The following is a 24,740-nucleotide window of genomic DNA, read 5'->3' as shown; positions in this document are numbered from 1 at the left end:
CTTTCTCCCCCACCTGCCGTCCTGCCAATTGGCATAAGCCAGTGCCATGGCATTATCCGAGAAGACAAGGACTGGTCAATGATAAATCGCCCGATGCTTCAGGTGCTCTGAGGGTACCTACTGGCCTTGAACAGGGACGGTCATACACACCATACCCCAGCCTTTGAGACTTGCATCCATAGAGAGAACCACCCAATCCAAGATCCGGAGGGGTAGGTTCCTGGAAAGCAAGAGGGGTTGCAACCACCATGCAAGACTGTTCCGTGCCCAGTCGTCCAGGGCATGGGTGCATATAATGGGTCCTGCTGTGGAATCCAGCTTGAAAGTAGAGCATATTGCAGCAGATGCAGATGGGCTCTGGCTCAAGGGACCACATTGATCATTGCCACCATGGTTCCCAGAACCTGAAGGTACTGACAAGCCATCAGAACTGGAGTGGCCAGAAGATCCCTGACAACCTGTCAAAGTTTCTCCTGATGGGAAACAGGCAGGAACACTTTTTTTCCATCCTGTGTAAAACTGAACACCCAGGTATTCCAGATCCTGTGTTGGCTCGAGGTGACTCTTCCTGAAATTGATCACCCTGCCCAGGTGTTGCAGCAACTGTACCACCTGATGAACAGCTTGCTGCTCTCAGACAGTGAGGGAGCCCTGAGCAACTAGTCATCCAGATATGGATAGACCAGGACACCCAGGGTGCGAAGATGAGCCACCGCCACCACTTTGGTGAAGTTTCTGGATGCCACAGGGCATCACCACAAACTGGAAATGTTGCCCCAAGACATGTAACTGCAGATACATCTGGTATTCTGGGAAAATGTGAATGTGGAAATATGCCCTGGTAAGATCCAGGGAGGCTAGGAACTCCTCTGGTACCACTGATGCTATCACCAAGCACTCCATCTCCATGAAGAAGCAAGGCATTTTTAGTGCTACATTGACTGCCTTGAGGTCTAGAATTGTTCTCCAATTTTTGGAGCCTTTCTTTGGAATGATGAAATATATTGAGTATCTCCCAGAACCCGAGTCTCGTCTTGGACTGTGGCCTGCACCCAAACCACCTTCTCGGGGCGGCCCACTGGTGAATCCAGAAAATACTAGGGCACAGGACAAAGAAACTCCAGTTTGTAGCCATCCCAGAGTGCCTCCAAGACCCAATGGTTGGAGGTAATTGCCTGTCATTCCGCCAAAAGGCTGACAACCTCCCCCCTACAATTGTAGTTCTACCCTCCTTTCCTATATCTCTAGTAAGTTATTTTATGTCTCAGTATTGTCGGTAGAAAAGGGTACATAATTCCAGGTCAAGAAGACCTCAGATGGGTTTGGATTTTAGGGTATAGAAGCTACATAGCAACATACATTTTGCCTTACTGGGACATACTGAAAGTTCATCAAGCCCTAACTTTTAATGTAAATCGCTTAGAAATATTTATAAGCGTTTTATCAAATTTTTAATAAAACTTGGAAACTTGGAACTTAGAGATCCTGGCCTGGCATCAGAATTGTTTCTATGTTGGAGCTGCTGAATGACTCCCTGTGGACTGACATCGCGACCTGCAGAAGTGCGATCTGGCAGATGAAGAGGACCTTTGGCCCATGGAAGACTTATACTCAGCCAAGCCTGATGATGTAGCTGCTTGAGATGACTTTTTGGGACCTCGGGTTGTCCAGGCTCTCTGCGGAGCAACAGACATTTCTCAACTGTCCCATTACAGGGGAGGAACTCCAGGCGTTTATACAGTACATAAACTTAAATTGGCTAAAACTCCAGGCCCAGATGGGTTGGGCCCTGCGTTTTATAAATTTCTGGACTCCACAGCGCTTTTACCTTTACAGGCTATTTTATAGGCCTTCGCAGTGTAACATCGATTGGGGACTCCTACAATCGGGCCCATATTATTATCCTTCCTAAGCCGGGCCGGCCCTTAGACATTCTGGGCTCTTACAGACCAATCTCTTTTCTTAAACAGGATATCAAACTATTAGCTAGTATTCTAGCAGCGTGTCTCAACGTTTTCCTTCCATCACTTATCCATGAAGATCAAGTGGGATTCGTGCCGGGTAGACACGCATCGATGAACCTTTTGAAAGGCTGGTGATCTTGCAATCGCCTTACACCCCTACTGACCGGGCACTGATCACCAGCCTTGATGTCAAAAAAGCTTTCAATATGGTCTCGTGGAATCATCTTTTCTGGGTCCTGGGGCGCTTCGGCATCCAGGGTTACTTTATTGCTTGTTTGTCAGCATTATATCACAATCCTCACTCCCAACTTCTAGTGAATGGAAGACTATCTGAATCCTTTCCTCTGGGGCGCGGTACCAGACAAAGCTGCCCTCTCTCTCCGCTCCTTTTTCTTTTGTCCTTAGAACCTCTGGCAACTCGTATACGTCAGGACCCTGGCTTGGAGGGACTATGAGTGGGCACCCAGAAGTTCCGCATCAGTATGTTCGCTGATGATATACTGTTCTATGTCAAGCATGCTGACAGGAATGTGCCCTCCTTGATGTCTCTCATCACCTTGTATGGGAAATTCTCTGGAGTTAATATTAACTTCGATAAGACTGAGGCCCTATTACTAGGCTCCTTAGTTTCCGAGTGTTGGCCTGGGAGGCTAGACATAGGTGTTGCCCCTGGGAAGCGGAAATATCTGGGAAATTGTATGAGGCTAACATTACCGCAACTATTGGATGAATTAAAACTCTGTCACAAATGGCATTTGCTTCCTTTGTCATTGATGGGCAGAGTAGCTTTAATAAAGATGGTTCTGTTGTATCTGTTCCAAACCATTCCAGTATGGATTTTCAGCAGACGAGTGACTTTTCCAATCTATAATTCAGATTTTCATCTGGAGTGGCAAGGCAGCTCGTGTTAGTCTTCTCAAATTGACTCAAAGTAAAGCATGGGGCAGCCTGGGGCTCCCTGACCTTTGGCTATACAATGTTGTGGCACATCTTAGATAGATTCACGAGCACCTGGTGTCATCGAGGCACTACTCTCCATTGGCCCTTCTTGAGGAGTGCTATTCGCTCTTATCTTGTTCACAAATCTAGAGGAGATGGAGAGGGCTCCTTTCCCGCTGGTTTCTCGTTTCTGCCCCCTTTACGTAACGCGTGGTGGTGGTGGAGATTGAAGCAGGGTAAACTACCTGCCGTCTCTCCTTTCTTGTCCCTTATTCATAATCCTGATTATGTCCTGGGGTTTACAGGACTGGCGAGTCTGAGGGGGCAAGGGGAGAAGGACACGACTTTGGGGACAGCCTTACACCTGGGAGGGGGATACTTCCCTTCCATCACGCAGATGAGGGATCATTGGAATCTCTCTCCCGCTCACACATACTTTCAAATTCAGCATTACCAACATTCTTTGGTACAGGCACATGGGGACAATTGGACTTATGGTGGATTACACTTGGTTTTTCTTTCTACTCCCACAAACTCTAACAAGATTTCTACATGGTATGTAGAGGCTAGGGATCTTCAGGGGGAGGGGTGTCTGTATTACCTAGCTCGAGAATGGTCAGCTGATTTGGGGATGGAGGTTACCATACATAATATTCATCAATTTTTCCACATACTTTATTTTTATGTAAAAGCAGTGTCCCTGCAAGAGACTCAATACAAAATTCTACATAGAGCATACCTAACTCGTTCACGTGGGTATACTATGGGATTTTTTTTTTTTTCTTTTTTCCAGTTTATTAATTATTTTTAATCTTACTCACTGTTTTGCCATTAATTTTTTGTCTTGTTCTACTTCTACTATTTAAATTTCTCCAAAATTCCTTGTTTTACGGTTCCTCCTTCTGCATCTATACCTCTCTATCCTCTCTTTTTGCCTTCTAAAATACTCAATTCAATACAATCTTGTTAGAATGTTTATTTCTTATTCTTTCCTCTATCTGTACTTCTCACTTCTCTATTCTCTTTAGGTACTTTAGTTAGATTGTGAGCCTTCGGGACAGTGAGGGAATTTTCTAAGTACCTTCCTTACTTATAATTTTAATGTATATTTTCTGTAACCGCTTAGAACCTAACGGATGTAGCGGTATATAAGAAATAAATTACATTACATTACATAGTAAGTATATTAAATGTAACTTTCAGAGGGGAAACTTCCTTCATTCATTTTAGAATGTTCAGCATTAACCTTTGGGTACCAATACAACGTTGTTTGGTTTGTTACAATGTGATTTGGCTTGGAATGGCCCAGTTTTATTGTTGGGTGATGTGCAGAACCTGGTTCAACAAGGTCTGGACATGCCTTCACAAAAATTTATCTTGCACGCTATCCTCCTGGGGGAAAAACTTATCCTGAAACATTGGGCGTCAGAGGAGGCTCCATCTTACTCTATGTGGATCGCCCAGACGAAGCTACAGGCCTGATATGAACTGGACACATATTCGACTCGTTCAAAGGACAATTGAAAGTCTTATTGTTGTTTTTGGGAAACTTTTGTGAACACTAATGTCTAATTGATTTTATTTGAGGGTTTGCTGTTGATCCTTTGTTGTTTGATAATGCCCCCAGCTTCTGCGTATATTTCTTGTCTCTTACTAATTTATGTTTTGCTTCGCTCTTCTTACTCCTATTTAGGGTGCACTGATGTGCTGATGAGGGCCTAACTCTCTTCTGGTATGGTACTACTATACTCTGTCTCTACGGTGTTCTAGGAGCTTAATTATGGGTTATGAGTGACTGATGAGTGTGTATGAATGTGGGTGTGGATGTTTGGTACGTGTGAATTGCATGTTCTGGATGCATGGAAGAATGTATGAGAGGAATCGTTTGGGGATTCTTTGGGGCTCTTTAATCTAAAAGGACAGAGGTGGCTGGTTTTGTGCTTTTCTGATTCCTTATCTAACCCATTTCTTTGCTACTCACTGAATTATTCGCATTTTATGGCTGGGAGTTGTTGCATTTTGTGTTGTATTTGATATATTTCATGCTGTCCTGTATGTTGCTACAGTTGACTGATTGTTTTTGCATTGTATTCTGTATATGGTTGCCTCCTGTCTTAATAAACATGATATTACCAAAAAAAAAAAAAAGTTTCAGATTATTCAAAACATGGCTATAAATTTTATCTGTAAGGCCAAAAAATGTGATCATGTCACTCCACTTTTGAAAGACGCTCATTGGCTCCCCATTGCTTATCGGATTACCTTTAAAATATTATTTCTGACATTCAAAGTAAAATCAGAATATTCCCCGGCATTTATAGATTATTACTTACTTACACTACTTCAAGATCTCTTTGCTCCACACAACAAAACCTTCTTTTAATTCCATCCATCCAGCAAAAAAAGAGTCTATGATACTACCTGTAAAACTCTTTTTTGGTTGTGGCACCCACTTTATGGTATGCCCTTCCTAACAATCTTAGACAAGAAAACTGCATTTCTAAATTCAAATCAAATTTTAAGACATTTATATTTAAAGATGCTTTTGAGATATAAGTGGATATGCTTTTCGTTAGCTTATCAGGAATCTCTTATTGCCCCATTTTTCCCATTGTCCTCTATTTTCCTTTTATCCTCATCCCCTTTGTATCTAGTATAGTTTCCTCTCTTTAGTCTGTTTTTATTACCCTTTTAATATATATATATATTAAAATTTTATTGTAAACTGCTTAGACTTCAAGATGGGTGGTATATTAAATAGAAATAAACTTGAAACTTGTCTTTGATTGAGATGGTAACTAGGTCTAGTTGGTGGCCTTTTATGTGCACGGACCACATATAGTCTAGGTTCTGTAAAAAGTTGAGTAGTTCTGTGACCGTTTTATCATCTTTTGCTTCTAAGAAGATTTAGATCTCCTAGCACAGGGTAGGCAATTCCGGTCATCAAGAGTCGGAGCCAGGTCAGGTTTTCAGGATATCCACAATGAATATGTATGAGATGGATTTGCATGCACTGTCTCCTTGAGATGCAAATCTATCTCATGCATATTTATTGTGGATATTCTGAAAACCTGATCTGGCTCCAGCTCTCGAGGACTGGAATTGCCTACCCCTATCCTAGCAGTATGAAGTTGGACAAGGAGAGTGAATTTTTGAACACAAAATCATAGAATGTTGGACCAGCTTTTTGGCATCATGTAGAAGAGGATGACTGTGAGGGGATTTTTTAGAGTTAAGCTGGACAACTAACACGATAAGATTTTGATGTTTTTATTTTGGTCAAATTCTACCGTGTTTCACCAAAAAATAAGACAGTGTCTTATATTAAATTTGGGTCCAAAAAATGCACTAGGGCTTATTTTCGGGGGATAGTCTTATTTTTTTCATCTACAATGATCATCTCTCCCTTCCTCTCCTCCACCCCAATTTTTCCTCTTCCTTTATTATGAGTGCAAGACCTCCTTCTCTTTTGTTCTTCCTACATAGCAGTATTATTTTGTAGCCTGGTGGACAGAGATCATTAATGAGTAGGTCTTCTGCTGTTAGGAATAAGCATCCAAATCTTTCCTCTGTAAGCAACTCCCTGATGAAGTTGGCTTTGTTCCTGACAGGTTTTTTAATGGCGTACGCACATGGGATGGAGAGGTAGTTAGTTGTCTAGTAATCTGATGATTATAGCAAAGTGGATAAGGTTCTGCCTTCCATGGGTCTGGTGTGTGTGGCTTAGTTTCACTAGTTGTGTATAATTTGAACTGGTTTTGCAATGGCTTCTCAACAATCTGTTATGGTTCTGAATGTTGGTGTGGGTCCAAGATATATTTTTGGTCTGGTGATTTTGTAGGGACATAGAATGGTGATGAAGGCAGGGAGATGGGCAAAGGGGAAATACTAGAAAGAAAAGTTTAGGAGACACAGAGAAGGGAGATGCTGAACATGGGGACAAATACATAAACAGAGATGGAAGATGGATGATAATAAGCATGGAGAAAGAAGAACTGTCAAATGGTCAGGAGATCCTGATGAGTGAGTTAAGAGAAGAAAGAAGAAAACATGATTTGTAGAATAAAATAAGATAGCAAAAGGTAGAAAAACTAATTTTATTTTCTATTTTGTGATTAGAATATATCAGATTTGAAATGTGTATCCTTGCCAAAGCTGGTGTTAGACATAACTGGGCATTGCCTTCATCAACTTAGGGCTCTCTTTGTCCAGGGGGCAGTTGCCTTAGTTGTACTCCACTATCACTATTCCTGCCATATGTGATCTTTGCAAAAATACAGGAGAAAACGGATCTTTCTACGTATTTCTTTGATGTTTACTGCATGCAAGGTGTGGCTTCTTGAGATTTTGGTTTAATTTACTGTATGTTTATCATTTTTAGTCAGCTGTTATAAATTTGGCATTTGAGTTGTATGTATGTGACCAAAGTATTTGGTTAGCATGATTTTTATATGTAATATTCTGTAATAATTTGGCTTCTTCAGTTTTTTTCGATAATGAAGGGGGTATTTTTGAGAGGGGCAGTGAGACAGCAGTTTTGTTGATCCTTGTTTTTTATTGTTTGTGATTTATAAAATGACAGTTGTACAGAATAATGTTTCTTTTTATACTTTTATAATATGATTTCAATATTAAATCATAACTATTCAAGGCTTGTGCAGATGGGGTGAGGATGGGGACAGAGCTCGCAAGGACAGGGACAAACTTTGTCCCCATGTCATTCTCTACTCTGGAATTTGTAAAATTAGTTAGCTTAGCAGGGTTAAAAAGAGGTTTGGATAATTTCCTTAAAGAAAAGACCTTAAGCCGTTGACATGTTTCTGTAGTGTGCTTGTGAGAATGAACAGAGTACCCTAAAGTTCAGCATACCATCCCTATTGCACTGGAAAAAAAAAAGCTTTATGGATTTATCCCCATTATGCATATTCAGTATATCAACAACCAATTTACCGTAATATTTGAAAGTATGATGCTCAATTAAGCATTTTTATAGGACTGTAGAGTGATTATAATTGTTTAATTTAATTATCTCAAAAGTGGAGGAGGGAGCCTGAAAGTTAATACAATGAAGGCGCTAGCCTAAAGGTTCACCTAAAGCACCTATTACTTTTGCTTCAATGCCTCTTGCTCACATACATAAAACACCATTCTTTGCAGAAGTATCCACTGCATAGAAAATGAAGGGGTTCTCTACCTGTCTAGGGCAGCTAAACCCAATCGTTGCTTGATATTGTCACTTGTTAGGAGCAAAGTTGGACCTAACAGAAAAAAAAATTGTAAAATATATTTACAGTTCAGCCAAACAGGGTTCATGCTAACTTCATACAAGAGAAGTTCAAAGATAAAAGTACAGCACTTCAACATGTTTCTCTATCATATTATTAATGCTTCACACATGGCAGCTCATCTGTTACCTAACATTACTCAGTTATTTAAAAGGTGGAACACTCTAGTGGAGACCCACTGCTACCAAAAAGAGGGCACAAAGAATCTGAGTCATAGATTCTCCTCTTGGTTAGTGAAGAATCTTCTTTCACAACAAATCTTCTTACTGTACTCCAAAATACACAAAGAGCATTTTTATGGTATGTTGCATAGCAATAGTAAAGTACACAGAAGTGCATTTATTAGTGTGTATCCAATATATTTAAGTACCTCAAAAACAAGTACACACAAAATTGATTTTATGCACATGAATCTATCATTTAGGGCTCCTTTTATCAAGGCGCGCTTTGGGGGTTAGAGCGTTGGACATTTCATCACATGCTAACCCCCGCTGCAACCTAAAATCCTAACGCCTCATCAATGGAGGCATTAGGTACTAGCGTGGCAGGCAGTTTAACACGTGGTATTCCGCGTGTTAAACCGCTACCGCGCCTTTGTAAAAGGATCCCTTAATGTTTATGTTTATTAAAATTTTATATACCACCTAGCTTATTCAGATCAAAGCAGTTAAGAATAAAACAAAAAAAAATCAAATAAAAAAACCCCTCCACCTTTCAAATAGAAAAGACCTATTTCTGTCATTTCAAAGACACATAACACATAAAACTTAAGTCATTTTCACAATTTTAGATATGATAGATTTTCACTTCCATGTTTTCCAATAAAATGAAAGCATGGTGAAAGAAGAAAGTTTTAAGCATAATTTTACATTTTTTAAAATTTGCTTCAGACCACAAATTTTTAGGAAGCCAGTTCCACAGACTTGGGCCTAGACAAAAAAAACTGCTCTCCCTATTCACTTCATAGCGTATTCTTGCAGAAATTCATGCAGGGATGAGGATTCTACTAGGTATGTTTGGGATGCATGAACAATCAATTTCCATATGTTGCAAAGTACTAAACAAACAAAAAGTTTAAAAAACAGGAAAAGTCTGGGATATACCGGGATATAATCTTTTTAGGAAGGACAGAGATGGTCAAAAAGGTGGAGGAGTAGCTCTCTATGTAAAGATCAATATCCAAGTGACTGAAATGCAAGGGACCTGGGGAGAGGAGGAAGCAATATAGATTGCTCTGAAAAGAGAAGATGGAACTTCTATCTACATGGGTGTAGTTTACAGACCTCTGAATCAATCACAGCAAATTGATAAAAGATCTGATTGCAGATATCCAAAAGTTTGGAAAGAAAGAGGATGTGCTGCTGTTGGGGGATTTCAACCTGCTGGATGCGGACTGAAAATTTCCATCTGTGGAATCGGAAAGAAGAAGGGAGATTGTGGATGCCTTTCAAGAGGCTTTGCTCAGACAAATGGTAATGGAACCCATGAAGGATAAAGCAATATTGGATCTGGTCCTCACAAATGGGAGAGTATCTCTAATGTTAAAGTGGGTGCCCACCTGGGAAGCAGCGATCAAATGGTTTGGTTTGATAGAACAGCTAAGTAGCTAAGTAGACTAGGAATTGAAAATAAATCACGAGCAGAAGAGACTCTCAACCATGCAGAGAAGCTGCAGGATCAAAACTGAGCATGACAGGAAGCTCCCTGGCAGGTAGCCCAAAGTGGAGGGAACAAGTTTTAGTAGCCCTGCAGCAGAAGCTATCAGACATACAAGAACCCACGAGTTCAGCCTCCAGAGGGATTGTACAAGAAATAAAACTTAAAGTCCTAGATTTCAAACATATGGACTTTAATAAAATGGGAGAGTACCTGAAGAAAAAGCTGTGAGGATGGGAGGGACATAAGAGAAGTGGAAAAACAGTGGTCTAAGCTAAAAGGAGCAATAAACATGGCTACTGACCTTTATATGAAGAAAATAAATAAAAACAAGAGAAAAAGGAAACCAATATGGTTCTTCAAACTAGTGGTGGAGAAAATAAAGGTAAAAGAGTTGGTGTTCCTGAAGTATAAAAAACCTTAAGATGAGTACAGAAAGGACTACCAGGTGAAACTGAAAGAAGCCCAAGAGAGATTCATCTGGTGAAAGCATAAGTAAAAGAGCAAATGGCTAAAAATGTAAAGAAGGAAGATAACTTTTTTCTGATATATTAGTGAAAGAAGGAAGATGAAAAGTGGAATTATGAAACTAAAAGATGTTATGAATCGATATGTGGAGAGTGATGATGAAAAAGCAAACATATTAAACAAATACTTCTGTTCTGTGTTCACGGAAGAAATTCCTGGAGATGGACCAAGATTGTCTGGCAAAGTTATACATGAAAATGGAGTAGATTTTGCACTGTTCATGGAGGAAAGTGTTTATGAACTTGGAATATTGAAGGTGAACAAAGCAATGGGACCGGATAGGATCCATCCCAGGATACTGAGGGAGCTCAGAGAGGTTCTGGCGGGTCCTATTAACATATCTCTGGAGACAGCAGTGGTTCCTGGGGATTAGAGAAATGTGGATGTGGTCCCTATTCACAAAAGTGGTAGCTGAGATGAAGCAGAAAACTATAGGCTGTTAAACCTCACTTTGGAGACCATATCTGGCAAAGGACATAAGAAGACTTGAAATGGTTCAGAGGAGGGCTACGAAAATGGTAGGAAGTTTGCACCAAAAGACGTATGAGGACAGACTGGAAGCCCTGAATATGTATACCCTAGAGCAGTGGTCCCCAACCCTGTCCTGGAGGACCACCAGGCCCATCGGGTTTTCAGGATAGCCCTAATATGCATGGAGCAGATTTGCATGCCTGTCACTTCCATTATATACAAATCTCTCTTATGCATATTTATTAGGGCTAGCTTGAAAACCCGATGGGCCTGGTGGTCCTCCAAGACAGGGTTGGGGACCACTGTCCTAGAGGAAAGGAGGGACAGGGGAGATATGATTCAGACGTTCAAATACTTGAAAAGTATTAATGTAGAACAGAGAAAAGAAAATAGTATAACCAGAGGGCATAATTTGAGGTTCAGGGGTAGTATACTCAAGAGTAACGTAAGGGAAATCTTCTTTACGGAGAGGGTGGTTGATGTCTGAAATGTGATCCTGAGGGAGGTAGTGGAGAGGAAAACAGTGGCAGAGATCAAAAAAGCTTGGGATGAACACAAAGGATCTAGAATCAGAAAATAATGGTATATATTGAAGAACTAAGGCCAGTACTGGGCACACTTACATAGTCTGTGGTCTGTATAAGGCCATTTGGTTAAGGAAGGGCTGGAGAGTGCTTCAACAGCTATGATGGTTTAGATGGGCTAGAGTGAGCTTTTACGGAGACTTCAGTAAATGGAACCTAAGAACAGTACTGGGCAGAGCTTTAGGTTCTGGTCCAGAAAGAGCTAAGAAGAAGGAAAATTTAAATTAAATCAGTAATTTAAAGAGAGGGTAAGGATGGGCAGACTGGATGGACCATTCGGGTCTTTATCTGCCGTCATTTACTATGTTACTATTTCTCATAAATATATTGGTTAAGGTCTTGTTGTGAGAATTTTCTCCCTTTACAAATATAAAATATTATTTGTGGTGTTTAATTATGGAAATGCAGTATTATTAATTGGCATTTTTCATAAAAATTGAATAAAAAAATAATTTTGATTGAAAATGTACAAATATGTGCTGAGTTATTAATTTGGTACAGCCATGTTGGGTGTGGACACTGTACCCGTGCTCAAGACTTTGATCCTTTTCCAGATGGACTAGCTCTGCATAACACGGTCACCTCAGCTAGTCTGGTTCTAATAGAATCACCAGCTCCTGGTATGCCATGATCCTGCGCAGAAGTCAGCCTATTATGGGTCACAAAATTAAGGCATAAAAAAGACCTGCCTTTGGCCATGGTTGCATCTGGGCATCTAGGCCTTTACTTCTTGGCTTGTATCTTTGACTGAAGAACCGAACCTTCTCGGTTGCAGATGTCATCAGATTGAATGTCAGGTGCCCCCATGATTCACAATGCAGATGAAGGCTTCCTGAGACAGTGACCACTCCCTAGGATCCAGGGTCTTCTGACTGAGGAAATCCACTTGCACATTATCCACTCCTGCCACATGTGCCGCCGAGAGCACCAGAAGATGAGCCTCTGCCTATTGACAGCAAACCCACAACAGAGGAGATGAAATAGCCAACTCGGTGTTCAAACAAATCCCAATTCTGCAACTCAACACGAATTATGTTTCAGTCAACTAGTCCTGCATCAGGAGTTTAAAATACATAGTAACACAAAATTGAATAACAGTAAAATCGAATTAAAACCAAATAAATACCATAAAAAATAGAGAAACTGAAAAGTACATGTTGCATAAATGCAATTTAATACTAAATACAATTTTTCAGTAAATGTTTCAATAGTAATACAATTTTTCAAGATGGCTTCCGTATTTTGTTCACACAGGTTTTGCTAGGTTTTCCCCTTGTAACCCTAGTTCTTTTTTTTGTGTGTGTGTTCTTTTTTTGTGTGTGTGTTTAAGGCCTCCTTTTACGAAACTGCGATAGCAGTTTCTAGCGCGGGGAACCATGCTGAATGGCCCGCGCTGCTCCCAACGCTCACTGAGTTCTCTATGTACATTTACACATCCTACTGTTTTAAGTATTTACTATTGAATTGCATTTTTTTGATATATCTTCTATAATAAAACCCTAAACGCACATGCGCACTTACAATACCGTGATCCCTGCCGCTGTGATGTGTGCCTCCGTGGCCGTATTCTATTTGTGGCACATGTGGCAGCTTGAGGCGCATGTGCCGGCTTGTGGCGTGTGCAGCAATTTGAGCGGCGGTGGCGGTTTGTCTCCTGATAGCTGGCGCCTAGAGCAAAGGCAGAAGGGTGTCGTGCAGGTGCTGCAAGGTGTCCCATGCTGGTAAAAATAATGCTACTGCTCACGGAAGTGAAGGGGGAGAGGGAAAGGGGGCTGCTTTGGGGGGGAAGGGGTGTGCTGGGGGGCAGACAGCAATCATGCTTTGCTCGGGGGGGGAGACAGAAGGGGGCCCACGGAGAGACAGGCTGGCATGGCGCAACAGAGAAATACAGGCAGGCAGGGGGCCAGGGAGAGAGACAGATAGAAAGAAAGACAGCAGCCGAGAGAGAGAAAGAAAAAAAAAAAAAAAAGACAGACAGACAGACAGCGGCCAAAGAGAGAGAGACAAAGAAAAAAAAAAGACAGAGACAGCGGCCAAGGAGAGAGAGAGAAAAAGAAAGACAGGGGGCCAGGGAGAGACACAACAGAAAGAATGACAGACAGACAGCGGCCAAAGAGAGAGACACATCTGTATATCATGAGTCTCTCCTGTTACAGGTTTCTGTATTTTTAGCTGGTAGTTTTATAAAAGACAGAAAGCGGCCAAGGAGAGAGAGAGAGACAGAAAGAAAGACAGACAGACAGAAAGCAGCCAAGCCAACGGGCTTAAATAGTAGTGTGTATATATATATATATATATATATATATATATATATATATATATATATACATACATACAAATACAGTCAAACCTCGGTTTGCAAGTAACACGGTTTGCGAGTGTTTTGCAAGACGAGCAAAACATTTGCAAAATTTGTGACTCGCAAAACAAGCAGTCAAATACCTTCTTCCTGCTGGGAGTGCATCCTTGTTGCGAGGTGACCGGATATGAGGAGGCGCCTTCCTCCGGAGATGGGACGGTGCACGCGTTTGCTCGAGGCGGGGCTATTTCTGTGCAGCTCGCACGCCTGGTTAGAACTCCTGTACTTTGCGCGTTTGGAGCTCCAGGAGGCGGGGTCAGCGTGTGCGTACAGGTTCGGCCAGTGCTGGTGGTGTTTACGTGGATGGCGCATGCGTACAGGTCCGGTCGTGTTTACGTTCCTGCAGGGTGTGCACTGGGATGCTGCGGAGCCTGGGAAAGCATGGCAAATACCGCTTGCGGATTCACACTTCTGCTCCACACAGTAGTACCGAGCCCAGCTCCGGAAGCAACGGTGGCTGCTAAGACAGGAGCAGCAGTACTGGGGAGCCACCCAGGCTGTGGTTCTTTTCCTCTTCCTCCTCCTCTGGCAGCTCAGCATCTTTCTCCTTTTTATTTTATTCAGGTACATTCGTTTTTGGGTTATTTTATTCTGTACATTAGTTTTTGGGTTGTGGGACGAATCATCTGGGCTTCCATTATTTCCTATGGGGAAATAAGCTTTGATATACGAGTACTTTAGATTGCGAGCATGCTTGTGGAACGAATTATGCTCGCAAACCAAGGTGTGTGTACACACACAACATTTTATATTTATGCAACATGTACTTTACAGTTTCTCTATGTTTTTATTATATTTATTTAAGTTTTTACTTTTATTAAACCCCCCCTCCCTCCTTTTATGATGCTGTATTAGTTTTTTTTATCGCTGGTCATGGTGGTAAAGCTCAGACACTCATAAAATTCCTATGAGCATTGGAGCTAATATTGCTGCAGACAGCGATAAAATTAAACCTAATGTGCCTTCATAAAAAGAGGCTGTATTACTATGTATTTTAGACTCCTGATGCAGGCCTAGTTGGTCAAAACATTATTCATATTGAGTCACAGAATAAAGAGCTGCAGAATAAATTAGTTTTGTTTGAATGCCATCTGAGTTGTTTTTTTTTCCATCTCCTCCACTGTGGATTTGCTGTCTTTTGATCTTTGGTGGATTTTATCTTCTACTGTTTCTGCACTCTTCCCATCAAAACAGCTTCTGGGCTTCCAAGCACAGAGTAGCACTCATGGTGTCCCCCATGGCAATTGATATAGGCTAACATCATTGTGCTGTTTAAGAAAACTCATACCACTTTGTTCTGCAGCATGCTCCAAAATGCCTGAAGCTTCAGATGGATGGCTTCAAAGTTCCAAGTGGTTGATGGACCACTTCCTCTGGGAAGGTGACCAACATCCCTGAAGTGGATGCCCCTTGCAATGTGCCCCCAGACATATAGGCTGGCTTCCATTATCAGAATCACCCATGCAGAGATGTGAAGGGAACTCCTCTGGTGAGAGACTGGGGTTCCACTTCCAACCACCATGCTAGACTACGATGAGCTTCCACTGTCCAAGGCGGCTGCTGGTGAAGCACATCCCTCTGCAGGCACCATCAGTTATATTTATATATAAATTGCTTCACTGGGGATACACTTGCGCTGCTCCCCAGTTCAAATCTGGATTTTTTTTTCCTGGCCTTCAGACCAACACCACTGAGGGACCAGAGGAGGCTAAGCCAGTGGCTCATGCCCCCTGCACATGTGCACATGCTGCATCCTCAGCTGGCCATCCACACCAAACTTGGAATGAAGCCAAGGTATCCTGGCCTGAGGAGCCCACCATGCCTGTTTTTAAGTAAGACTGAAGTGTTTTGAGGCAGAGGCTTTTATGATTAAATTAGGAAATCCAAGATGGCCACTGCAGTGATTTTAGTGTCAAAAACGGCCCGGTGGCTAAAAATTATCAATTTTAGGATTTTAGAGGTGGGGGAACCTAACTCTATCCCCAGAACCCCCAAAAATCAATTTTAAAGACCCCCCAATTTTGTTTGTCAGCTTGTTACTCATTGTGCCATGCTGTATGCCGGGAGCTGCAAATGTGGAAGCTGCAAACAGCTTACAAGGATAACCTTATCTACTTACTTTTAATGTAAACCACTCAGACATTTGATGAGCATATATCAAATTTAAATACACTTGAAACGGAGGAAGCCACTGCTTGTCCCGTATTGGTAGCATGGAATTTTGCTACACCTTGGGTTTTGGCCAGGTACTAGTGACCTGGATTGGCCACCATGAGAACGGGCTACTGGGCTTGATGGACCACTGGTTCTACCCAGTACAACTATTCTTATGTTCTTATGAACCTGTAACCACTGGGGTCCCTCAGAACAGCCAACAGTGCCCCAAGTGGCCACAGGCAAAACTACTAGTCTAGGCGTGCTACTCAGGATGGAGTTAGCCCTTCAGGTTTAATAATAATAAAGGATGAAAATGCAAAACTTTGTTGCAAGAAAGATTCTCAATACAAATTTAATTGTCAGAATATGCCAAGGCACCTCAGTAAATTCAAGTACAGCACAAATAAACACCGGGGAAAACTCCTTTATAGCTTTCAGGATTTTCCTGCATAAAAAAAACAACCCTTTACTTTTTTTCTTATAAACAGTTTCTTTTTCAAAGTTCTTTTCCCTAGCCTGCCTAATGCAGGTTACAGGTACCGTAAGTCCAGCACCTAAGCTGTAGCAGTCCAAGCCTTCAAATAATCAACAGAAAAACACGGAAACCTCAACTGCGAAAGCAGTGCTGGGACAGGGAGCTTACCTCAAGTTTGCCATTTACAGCTTCACAAATTGCTTTCAAAATTCCCACTCAGGATTGTAGCAAACTTCAGTTTCCTACTAACTTGGGCTGTAAGAAAAAAAGCAAAACACACCAGAGTTTCTTTCTCAGGCACTGGTTAGTGCCCAACCCCCACACAGAGTTCAAAAAAACAAAACAGCTGGGGTTTTTAAATGTAGGGTGCTTAACTTCAGTACCAGAGCAGCACAGTTCAATCAGTCAGTGAGGTACAGAAAAATATCACCCCAAAAGAAAACAGCAAATGCAGCAAAAACACAGTCATTTCAAAAATACTGTCCCAAACTCATCAATTCAAAAACTCACAGCTTGGCAATCCATAGTGCTTAGCAGTCAAACCCACATCCATCAATTCAGGTTCCTGGAACATCTCTCCTTTAATTAACTCCTCCTGTAACTCCATTGTTTCCTCCTGTACTTGTGCTGCCAATTCTGGAGAGGCACCAGCTTCCTCTATCTCCATAGGGTCTATCACCCTGGTCAAAGCTTGGAAACTGCTCCTTGGGGGGAGACTTATTCCTCTTGCCTATCCTCTCAAACACCCTAGTCAAATCTGCAGGCTTTTCATGAGGAGAACCAAACCCTAACCTGCTTGAACCTGCTCTAGCTTGTGGCTCTCTTGGGCTCCCCCGATGGTTGTCAGGGAGACTGCAAGAGTTCCTATAAACAGTACTGATTTAAAACCTATGTTTCTAGGTGCGTTTACAGGATTGTAATGACAGGGGAGAGTTTCCATATCCTCCCATTCTGGGTCTGACCCATCCTCAGGCTGTTCTATCTGGATTTGTGGTTTAGCCCAAGAGGACTGCTTTTTGGGTTTACTTCCACCTTTCTTATAGAATTTCACTGGGACCACGGCAGGCACGGAGCCTGACTGGTCACAAACCTCTGCCTCAATAAGCCTGGAATCCAGACTGCTTGTGATTTCTGACTGTCTCTCAGACCCAACAAACAGGTTGGAGACCTCAACCCCCACCAGATCATATGCATGCAAATGAGGAGAGGAAAGCAGTCAGCCCCAGAGCCACTCAGCCTGCATTCAAGCCCACTGCAGATAAACCTTGGGTGTGAGGCTGAAGCAGACGGGTGCGCAGGTAGTCTTCTCATCAATCCTCCCAGTTAGAGGCAAGGGAAGAGACAGAGATGAATGTATCCGGAGAACGAACGAATGGCTACAAGGATGGTGTCGGGATATGAACTTCAGATTCCTGGATCATGGAGAGGCGCTGCAGGGACTTCAGGGACCAGACGGACTCCATTTGACCAGCAGAGGTAAGAACATCTTCGGACACCGACTAGCCCGCCTGCTTCGCAGGGCTTTAAACTAGGTAAGTTGGGGGAGGGGACCTACTCATATACTGGTGTGGAAAGGAACTATCCTGATGGGATGAGTCGACACTCTGCTTCCAAGGTAAGGACCCACTTTGCAAACAGTTCTCTAGGAGCCACACAGACTCAGACAGGAAACGCCTTACAGGGACTTAGCAAACACAAAGTGTGGAGGGCCATGTATGTTAATGCACACAGTTTAGGCAATAAAATTCTAGAACTGGAAACTGAAATAAGAGATGCCAACCTAGACGTGGTGGCGATATCCGAAACTTGGTTCACGGACGCTCATGGGTGGGATATGGCTATACCAAGGTACAATTTACTTTGTCAGGACAGAGAGGGTAGGTTAGGTGGAGGGGTAGCACTATACATTAAAGAGGACATCAAAACCACTAGGATCACAGATGTAAAGTATACCGGGGAGTCCCTCTGGGTAAACCTGGCAAGAGGTGGCAAAAAATGCCTGTATCTTGGTGTGGTATACAGACCTCCAAGACAACTGGAAGACATGGACGCAGAATTAATTGAAGACATAGAGAATATCACTCTACGGGGTGATACTGTACTGCTAGGGGACTTCAACATGCGTGATGCAGACTGGACCACATTTTCAGCAACAACCAGCAGCAGCAGGAGGCTTTTGACCTCCATAAAAGGGGTACATCTCAGACAGATGGTAACGGAGCCCACTAGGGCCCAGGAGATCTTTGACCTTGTACTCACCAACGGGGAAAGCGTCTCAGAGGTCTCGGTAGGAGATATGCTAGCCTCCAGCGACCATAACATGGTATGGTTCAACCTTGGGAAAGGATTCCCTAAATCAATCACAAAAACAAAGGTACTCAAATTCCGGGGCACCGACTTCGCACGCATGGGAGATTTCGTTCATCAGACGCTGCAGGACCAAGCAGAGACCGGTAATGTGGAAACTATGTGGTTGAACCTGAAATCATCCATACACGAAGCAACTAATCGCTACATAAAATCGGTAGATAAACGGCAAAGAAACAACAAACCCCAATGGTTCACTGAGGAGATCTCGCACCTCATTAAGGAGAAGAAAAAAGCATTTCTTTCCTACAAACGTACTCAGAGAAGAGAAACTAAAGTAGAATATAAGACCAGATCTGCAGCGGTCAAAACAGCAGTTAGGGAGGCCAAACTTTGAGTGGAAGAAACTCTGGCAAGAAACATTAAAAAAGGGGACAAATCCTTCTTTAGGTATATCAGTGATAGGAAAAGGAACACAGACGGTATAGTACGCCTTAGATGACCGGACGGAAACTACGCGGTGACGGATTCTGAAAAAGCCGAACTACTAAATGAATATTTCTGCTCAGTCTTCACTTGCGAGGCACCGGGACACGGACCACAGTTGAAGGCAAAACAAGACGTGTAAGACCCATTTCAGAATTTTGAGTTCACACCTGGGGACGTCTACAGTGAACTGACAAGGCTCAAGGTAAACAAGGCCATGGGACCGGACAATTTACACCCAAGAGTGCTCAGAGAATTGAGAGATGTTCTGGCGGAACCGTTGGCAGTGCTCTTCAATCTCTCACTAAGTACGGGGAAAGTTCCATTGGACTGGAAAACAGCCAACGTCGTTCCTGTGCATAAAAAGGGTTGCAAGGCTGAGGCTGAGAACTATAGACCGGTGAGTCTCACCTCAATAGTGTGTAAACTCATGGAAACACTAATTAAGCATAAATTAGATACGTTCTTGAACGAGGGAAATCTCCGGGATCCCAGTCAACATGGATTCACCAAGGGTAGGTCATGCCAGTCCAGTCTTATCAGCTTCTTTGACTGGGTAACAAGAAGGCTGGACTCAGGAGAGTCCTTGGACGTCGTATACCTGGACTTCAGCAAGGCTTTTGACAGTGTCCCATACCGCAGGCTGCTGAACAAGATGGAATCGATGGGGTTAGGAGAGACTCTAACTGCATGGGTTAAAGATTGGCTTAGTGGCAAACTTCAGAGGGTGGTGGTTAACAGTACTCTCTCTAAAATGTCGGAGGTGACATGCCGCAGGGTTCAGTCCTGGGCCCACTCCTCTTCAACATATTTATTGGGGATCTGACTCAAGGGCTTCAAGGTAAGGTAACCTTATTCGCTGATGACGCCAAACTATGCAATATAGTACACGGCTTAAATCTACAGGATACTATGGAGCATGACCTGTGCACTTTAGAAAGTTGGTCCTCGATCTGGCAGCTGGGCTTCAACGCCAAGAAATGTAAGGTCATGCATCTCGGTAACGGAAATCCATGCAGAACTTACACCCTGAATGGAGAAACTTTAACCAGGACTTCGGCAGAACGAGACTTAGAAGTAATCATCAGTGCTGACATGAAAGCTGCCACTCAAGTGGAGAAGGCGTCATCTAAAGCACGGCAGATGATAGGCTGTATCAAGAGAAGCTTCGTCAACAGGAAGCCTGAAGTCATGATGCCATTGTACAGAGCCATGGTGAGACCTCATCTGGAATACTGTGTGCAATTCTGGAGGCCACATTACTGTAAAGATGTGCTCAGAATTGAATCGGTTCAGCGGATGGCCACCAGGATGGTCTCGGGGCTAAAGGGTTTCTCGTACGAAGAAAGACTAAGCAAATTGCAGCTCTACACTCTCGAAGAGCGTAGGGAGAGGGGAGACATGATTGAGACATTTAAGTACATCACGGGACGGGTCGAGGTGGAAGATGATATCTTTCTTCTCAAAGGACCCTCGACCACAAGAGGACATCCGCTCAAACTCAGGAGAGGGAAGTTTTGTGGAGACGCCAGAAAGTACTTCTTCACGGAGAGAGTGATTGAGCATTGGAACAAGCTTCCAGTGCAGGTGATCGAGGCACGCAGCATCCCAGACTTCAAGAATAAATGGGATACCTATGTGGGATCCCTACGAGGGTCATGCCAAGGGATAGGGTCACTAGGGTATAGACTTGAAAGAGCGGGTCAGTAGAGTGGCAGTATAATTACAATTATACTTAAGGGGGTCAGTAGACTTAAAAGGGTGGGTCAATAGTGTGGGCAGACTTGATGGGCTGTAGCCCTTATCTGCCGTCATCGTTCTATGTTTCTATGTTTCAAGCCTTGCTCCCAAGGGAACGATCCCTGAGCTCCTGAACTGATAGTGTAGTGGGTGCACTGCAAAGCAGAAGCAGACCTTTAGAGTATATGCTCTCTCACAGTGAAGGAGAATCCCGGTTGGAAACTGGTTGGCCCCCTCCCCGAAGACATGACCATGGAACATAAAAACATGTCAAGCTGAGTAAAAATTGGTTTCTAGATAACTTCATTTGTAACAAGACATCTCACAGACACTTTGAGATGAGATGCTGCCTTTGTGTGTTATGGGGAAATTTCTTCTAGTTGGAACTGCTGTTCTATCCAGATAAAAAAACACACAGCCTGCACGAAAGAATTTGTAATACTACCAGCTAAAAATACAGAAACCTGTGACGGGAGAGACTCATGATGTACAGATGTATAAGACCCTTATCCCTGTGTGATACTTGGCTCCCATATCCCCTGTCTACAAGAGAGATTCCTGCTTGGCAAAGCAATGGACAATGACCTAGGCATGAGGCATATCTACAACAAGGGTATCTGTGATCTGAAACTGCAGAAACCCTCTAGCAAGCCTGCCTCATTGATAGTTACCGACCACAGGTGAGGTAATCTCTCTTTGCAAATCTCATGATCTTCAAGAACAGCACAGAAATAGCAGTTTGCATCTTGACCCATAGAAACAGAAACCTTTGGACATTTAGGCCCTGCATATAAGCAAAAACCACTAACTGCTCTTCTAAAGAATGCAGAACCAGGACAGGGTGTGGCCCGTTCTGGACAGAAGTGATTATACACAAATGACCTCTGGAAAGCCCCACAGAGAAAGGTGTGAGGTGTAGATAAATTTGTTAGTTTTAGGCCACCACCCAAGTCTGATGATGAATATACAGTACACCAATGCTAATTTGCTCTAATGATGTACGTCAGTGCTAATTGTTCAGACATCAATAAAGATATGGCCAATTAGGAGACACAAATTAGATCTATGACCAATAGATTAGCAATTGATCAATTATGCTAATGCTAGCAACCTATCAGAACATTTCCAATAGATTGTAACGCAAGGCTAAGAATATATCAGTTGCTGTACGATAAGGAAGTTAGAACAGAAAGGGGTATTTTCTCTGCATTCTGCAGGTGCAGGATTTTATCTGTTCTGTTTCATACTTGAATGCTGTCAATTTATTATTCTGCTCTTTCTTGTGCTACCAAATACTTTATAATAAATTTATACTTTTAAGAAACAGCATTCTGTGTGCAGGCCTAAGTTATTAGTTGGAAGGGCTCTGCAGCCTGGCCTTACCAACAGTCGGAACTGTGTCAAGAGTAGGATCCTCTGCACTGCAGCACCAAAAAGCCTCACAAATGGTTAGCAAAAAAGACTGAATTTAATTCAAAAGACACAGAAGTAGAAAAGACAGGCTCCTACCATCATTCTTGTTGAGAGACAATTGAGGAATTGAAGGACAGCCCAGAAGGATGGGAGGCAGAGTAAAAGAATGCTAATAAATTATCTTGAGAAGAAATTGACTACTCAAAGCTTCAGGAACAGAGTGTCTGTTGCACTAGAAATGTATTTATTTAATAAACTGTCAAATATTACATTAAACTCAACATTTGATTAGCAAAGAGGGTCACATAGAAAAATTAATATAATAACATAGTAAATGATGGCAGATAAAGACTTGAATGGTCTAGTCAATCTGCCCATTAGTTATACACATTTTAATTTCATGATTAAATTAACTTGTCTTTTTCTTTGATATTTCTGAGCTATAGACCGTAAAGTCCACCTGGTACTGTCCTAGGTTCCAACTGCTGAAGCTGCCAGCCAAGCTCACTCCAGCCTATCCAACCATCCTATTACTTGCAGGATACCTACTATAAAGTCTGGCAAGTAACGTCCTCATGTTCCAAGTTACTGGAATTCATATTGATGTCCTCCAAAGCCCATCTTATTCCGAATCACCACACATGGGACACAGACCGTGCAGACATTTGATGAGTAGTATATAAGATTTAAATAAACTTGAAACTTGAACCTCTGCCTCAATTAACCTAGAATCCAGACTGCTTAGTTCTTTAATTTATATCATTCATTTTCTAATTAAAGATTCTTTGTGTTTATCCCACACCTTTTTGAATTCCTTTACTGTTTTCTTCTCCACCACTTCCCTCGGAAGGGCATTCCAGATATCCACCAACCTCTCCATGAAAAAGAATTTCCTAACATTACTCCTAAGTCTTCATCCCTGCAACCTCAATTTATGACCTCTAATTTTACCATTTTCCTTTCTCTGGAAAAGATTTGGTTGTATATTGTCGCCTGCTAGGGGTCCGCTAGGCGCTCTGCAGGCACTCACCACTAGGTGGCACTGAATGACCTTAGGCTTGCCCTCCAAGGGAGTGCTGACTTTGGGATAACTTGCCTTGGCACTTCCTTAAACAACTCAGTATCACACACATAAACCACTGAGGCCAGAACCTTGATTATCAAAAAGTAATAAGCTTTTATTACAAAGTTCTTCAAAATGCAACAGGTTTTCAAAAGTAAAGATCAATTAAAACAAAACAAAACAATGCGAAAGACAGGTAATCAATAAAACAGTACTCAGTCTGATAAGTTGTGCTCTTGGCTTCCTTCAGCTTACTGAAACACCAGGCCCTGCCTTGGCTTTGGGACTTGTTTAAGGTCACAAGAAACCCAAAAATAAAACAACAATCAGTGGTTTTTTAAGCACAAGTATGTTTCACAGTTCCATTCATTAATTCAGTCAACTTGAAGATTCTTGGTCAGGACTCCACCCAAGAAAAAGGAAATCCTGAGGCACAGGGCTTTACTCAGTAGCAAAAATAAGAAAGATGGAGGAAACCCCTCCCCCCATCTTTATTTGGAACAGTTCCTGCACTACTCCATCAGCCATATAAGAAAAAAACGAAAGGGTTTCACTTCACTGATAAGGATATAGCAGTTCAGTTTCAGTCAGTCACTTTCATACCAAACGTTCAGGAAGTCAATAAAAACTTATCTCTTTGACAAATTTCTCTGACCCCATTTCAACCTGATGTACTTCCAAAACACTTCCAGATAAACCTGACTAAACTTAACATGCCAATGTAATTTTGAAAGTTCTCTGTAATGTCGCTGTCTGTATACTGTAAACTTCTTAGAACTGTTTGTGGTATGACGGTATATAAAAATAAAGTTATTATTATTATTATTTAATAGCAATACATAAAAACAATGGAAGCCAGATACCAAGGTAGATGCACACATGATGGCACACTTTTATTGGAAACTTATATGGGATTGGATTGAATTTATTATATTTGATGTACCGCTTGAACATGAGTATTGTCCTAGCAGATCACACTCTCAGAAGTCTTACAAAATGAGCTTCTTGTGTGTCGAATTACTGGAAAGTTTGCATCATAAACTTGTACTTTTGGTATGAAATAAGTAGATTTTCAAGTTGGTACACATTTTCTTTTAATTTTTAATATGTTTCCTTCATGTTTAAAAGATATTAATTTAAGCCAGGGGTGGGCAACTCTGGTCCTCGATGGCCGGAATCCAGTCGGGTTTTCAGGATTTCTTCAATGATTATACACGAGATCTATTTGTATGCACTGCTTTCAATGCGTATTCATTGAGGAACTCCTGAAAATCTGACTGGATTATGGCCCTTGAGGACCGGAGTTGCCCACC

General features: G+C 42.2%; 1 protein-coding gene across 1 annotated transcript in view; it reads right to left on the bottom strand.

Moving 5' to 3' along the window:
- PNPLA7 (patatin like phospholipase domain containing 7) overlaps positions 1-24,740 on the bottom strand; it is an 864,087-nt gene that overhangs the window by 213,053 nt on the left and 626,294 nt on the right. The window contains exon 23 of the mRNA XM_033959965.1: positions 8,098-8,161. Within this exon, the coding sequence (XP_033815856.1) occupies positions 8,098-8,161 (64 nt within the window). The remainder of the gene's footprint in view (positions 1-8,097; positions 8,162-24,740) is intronic.

The sequence above is a fragment of the Geotrypetes seraphini genome, chromosome 10, assembly GCF_902459505.1.
Source record: "Geotrypetes seraphini chromosome 10, aGeoSer1.1, whole genome shotgun sequence".
NCBI lineage: Eukaryota > Metazoa > Chordata > Amphibia > Gymnophiona > Dermophiidae > Geotrypetes > Geotrypetes seraphini.
This window is presented reverse-complemented; position numbering and strand designations above follow the sequence as displayed.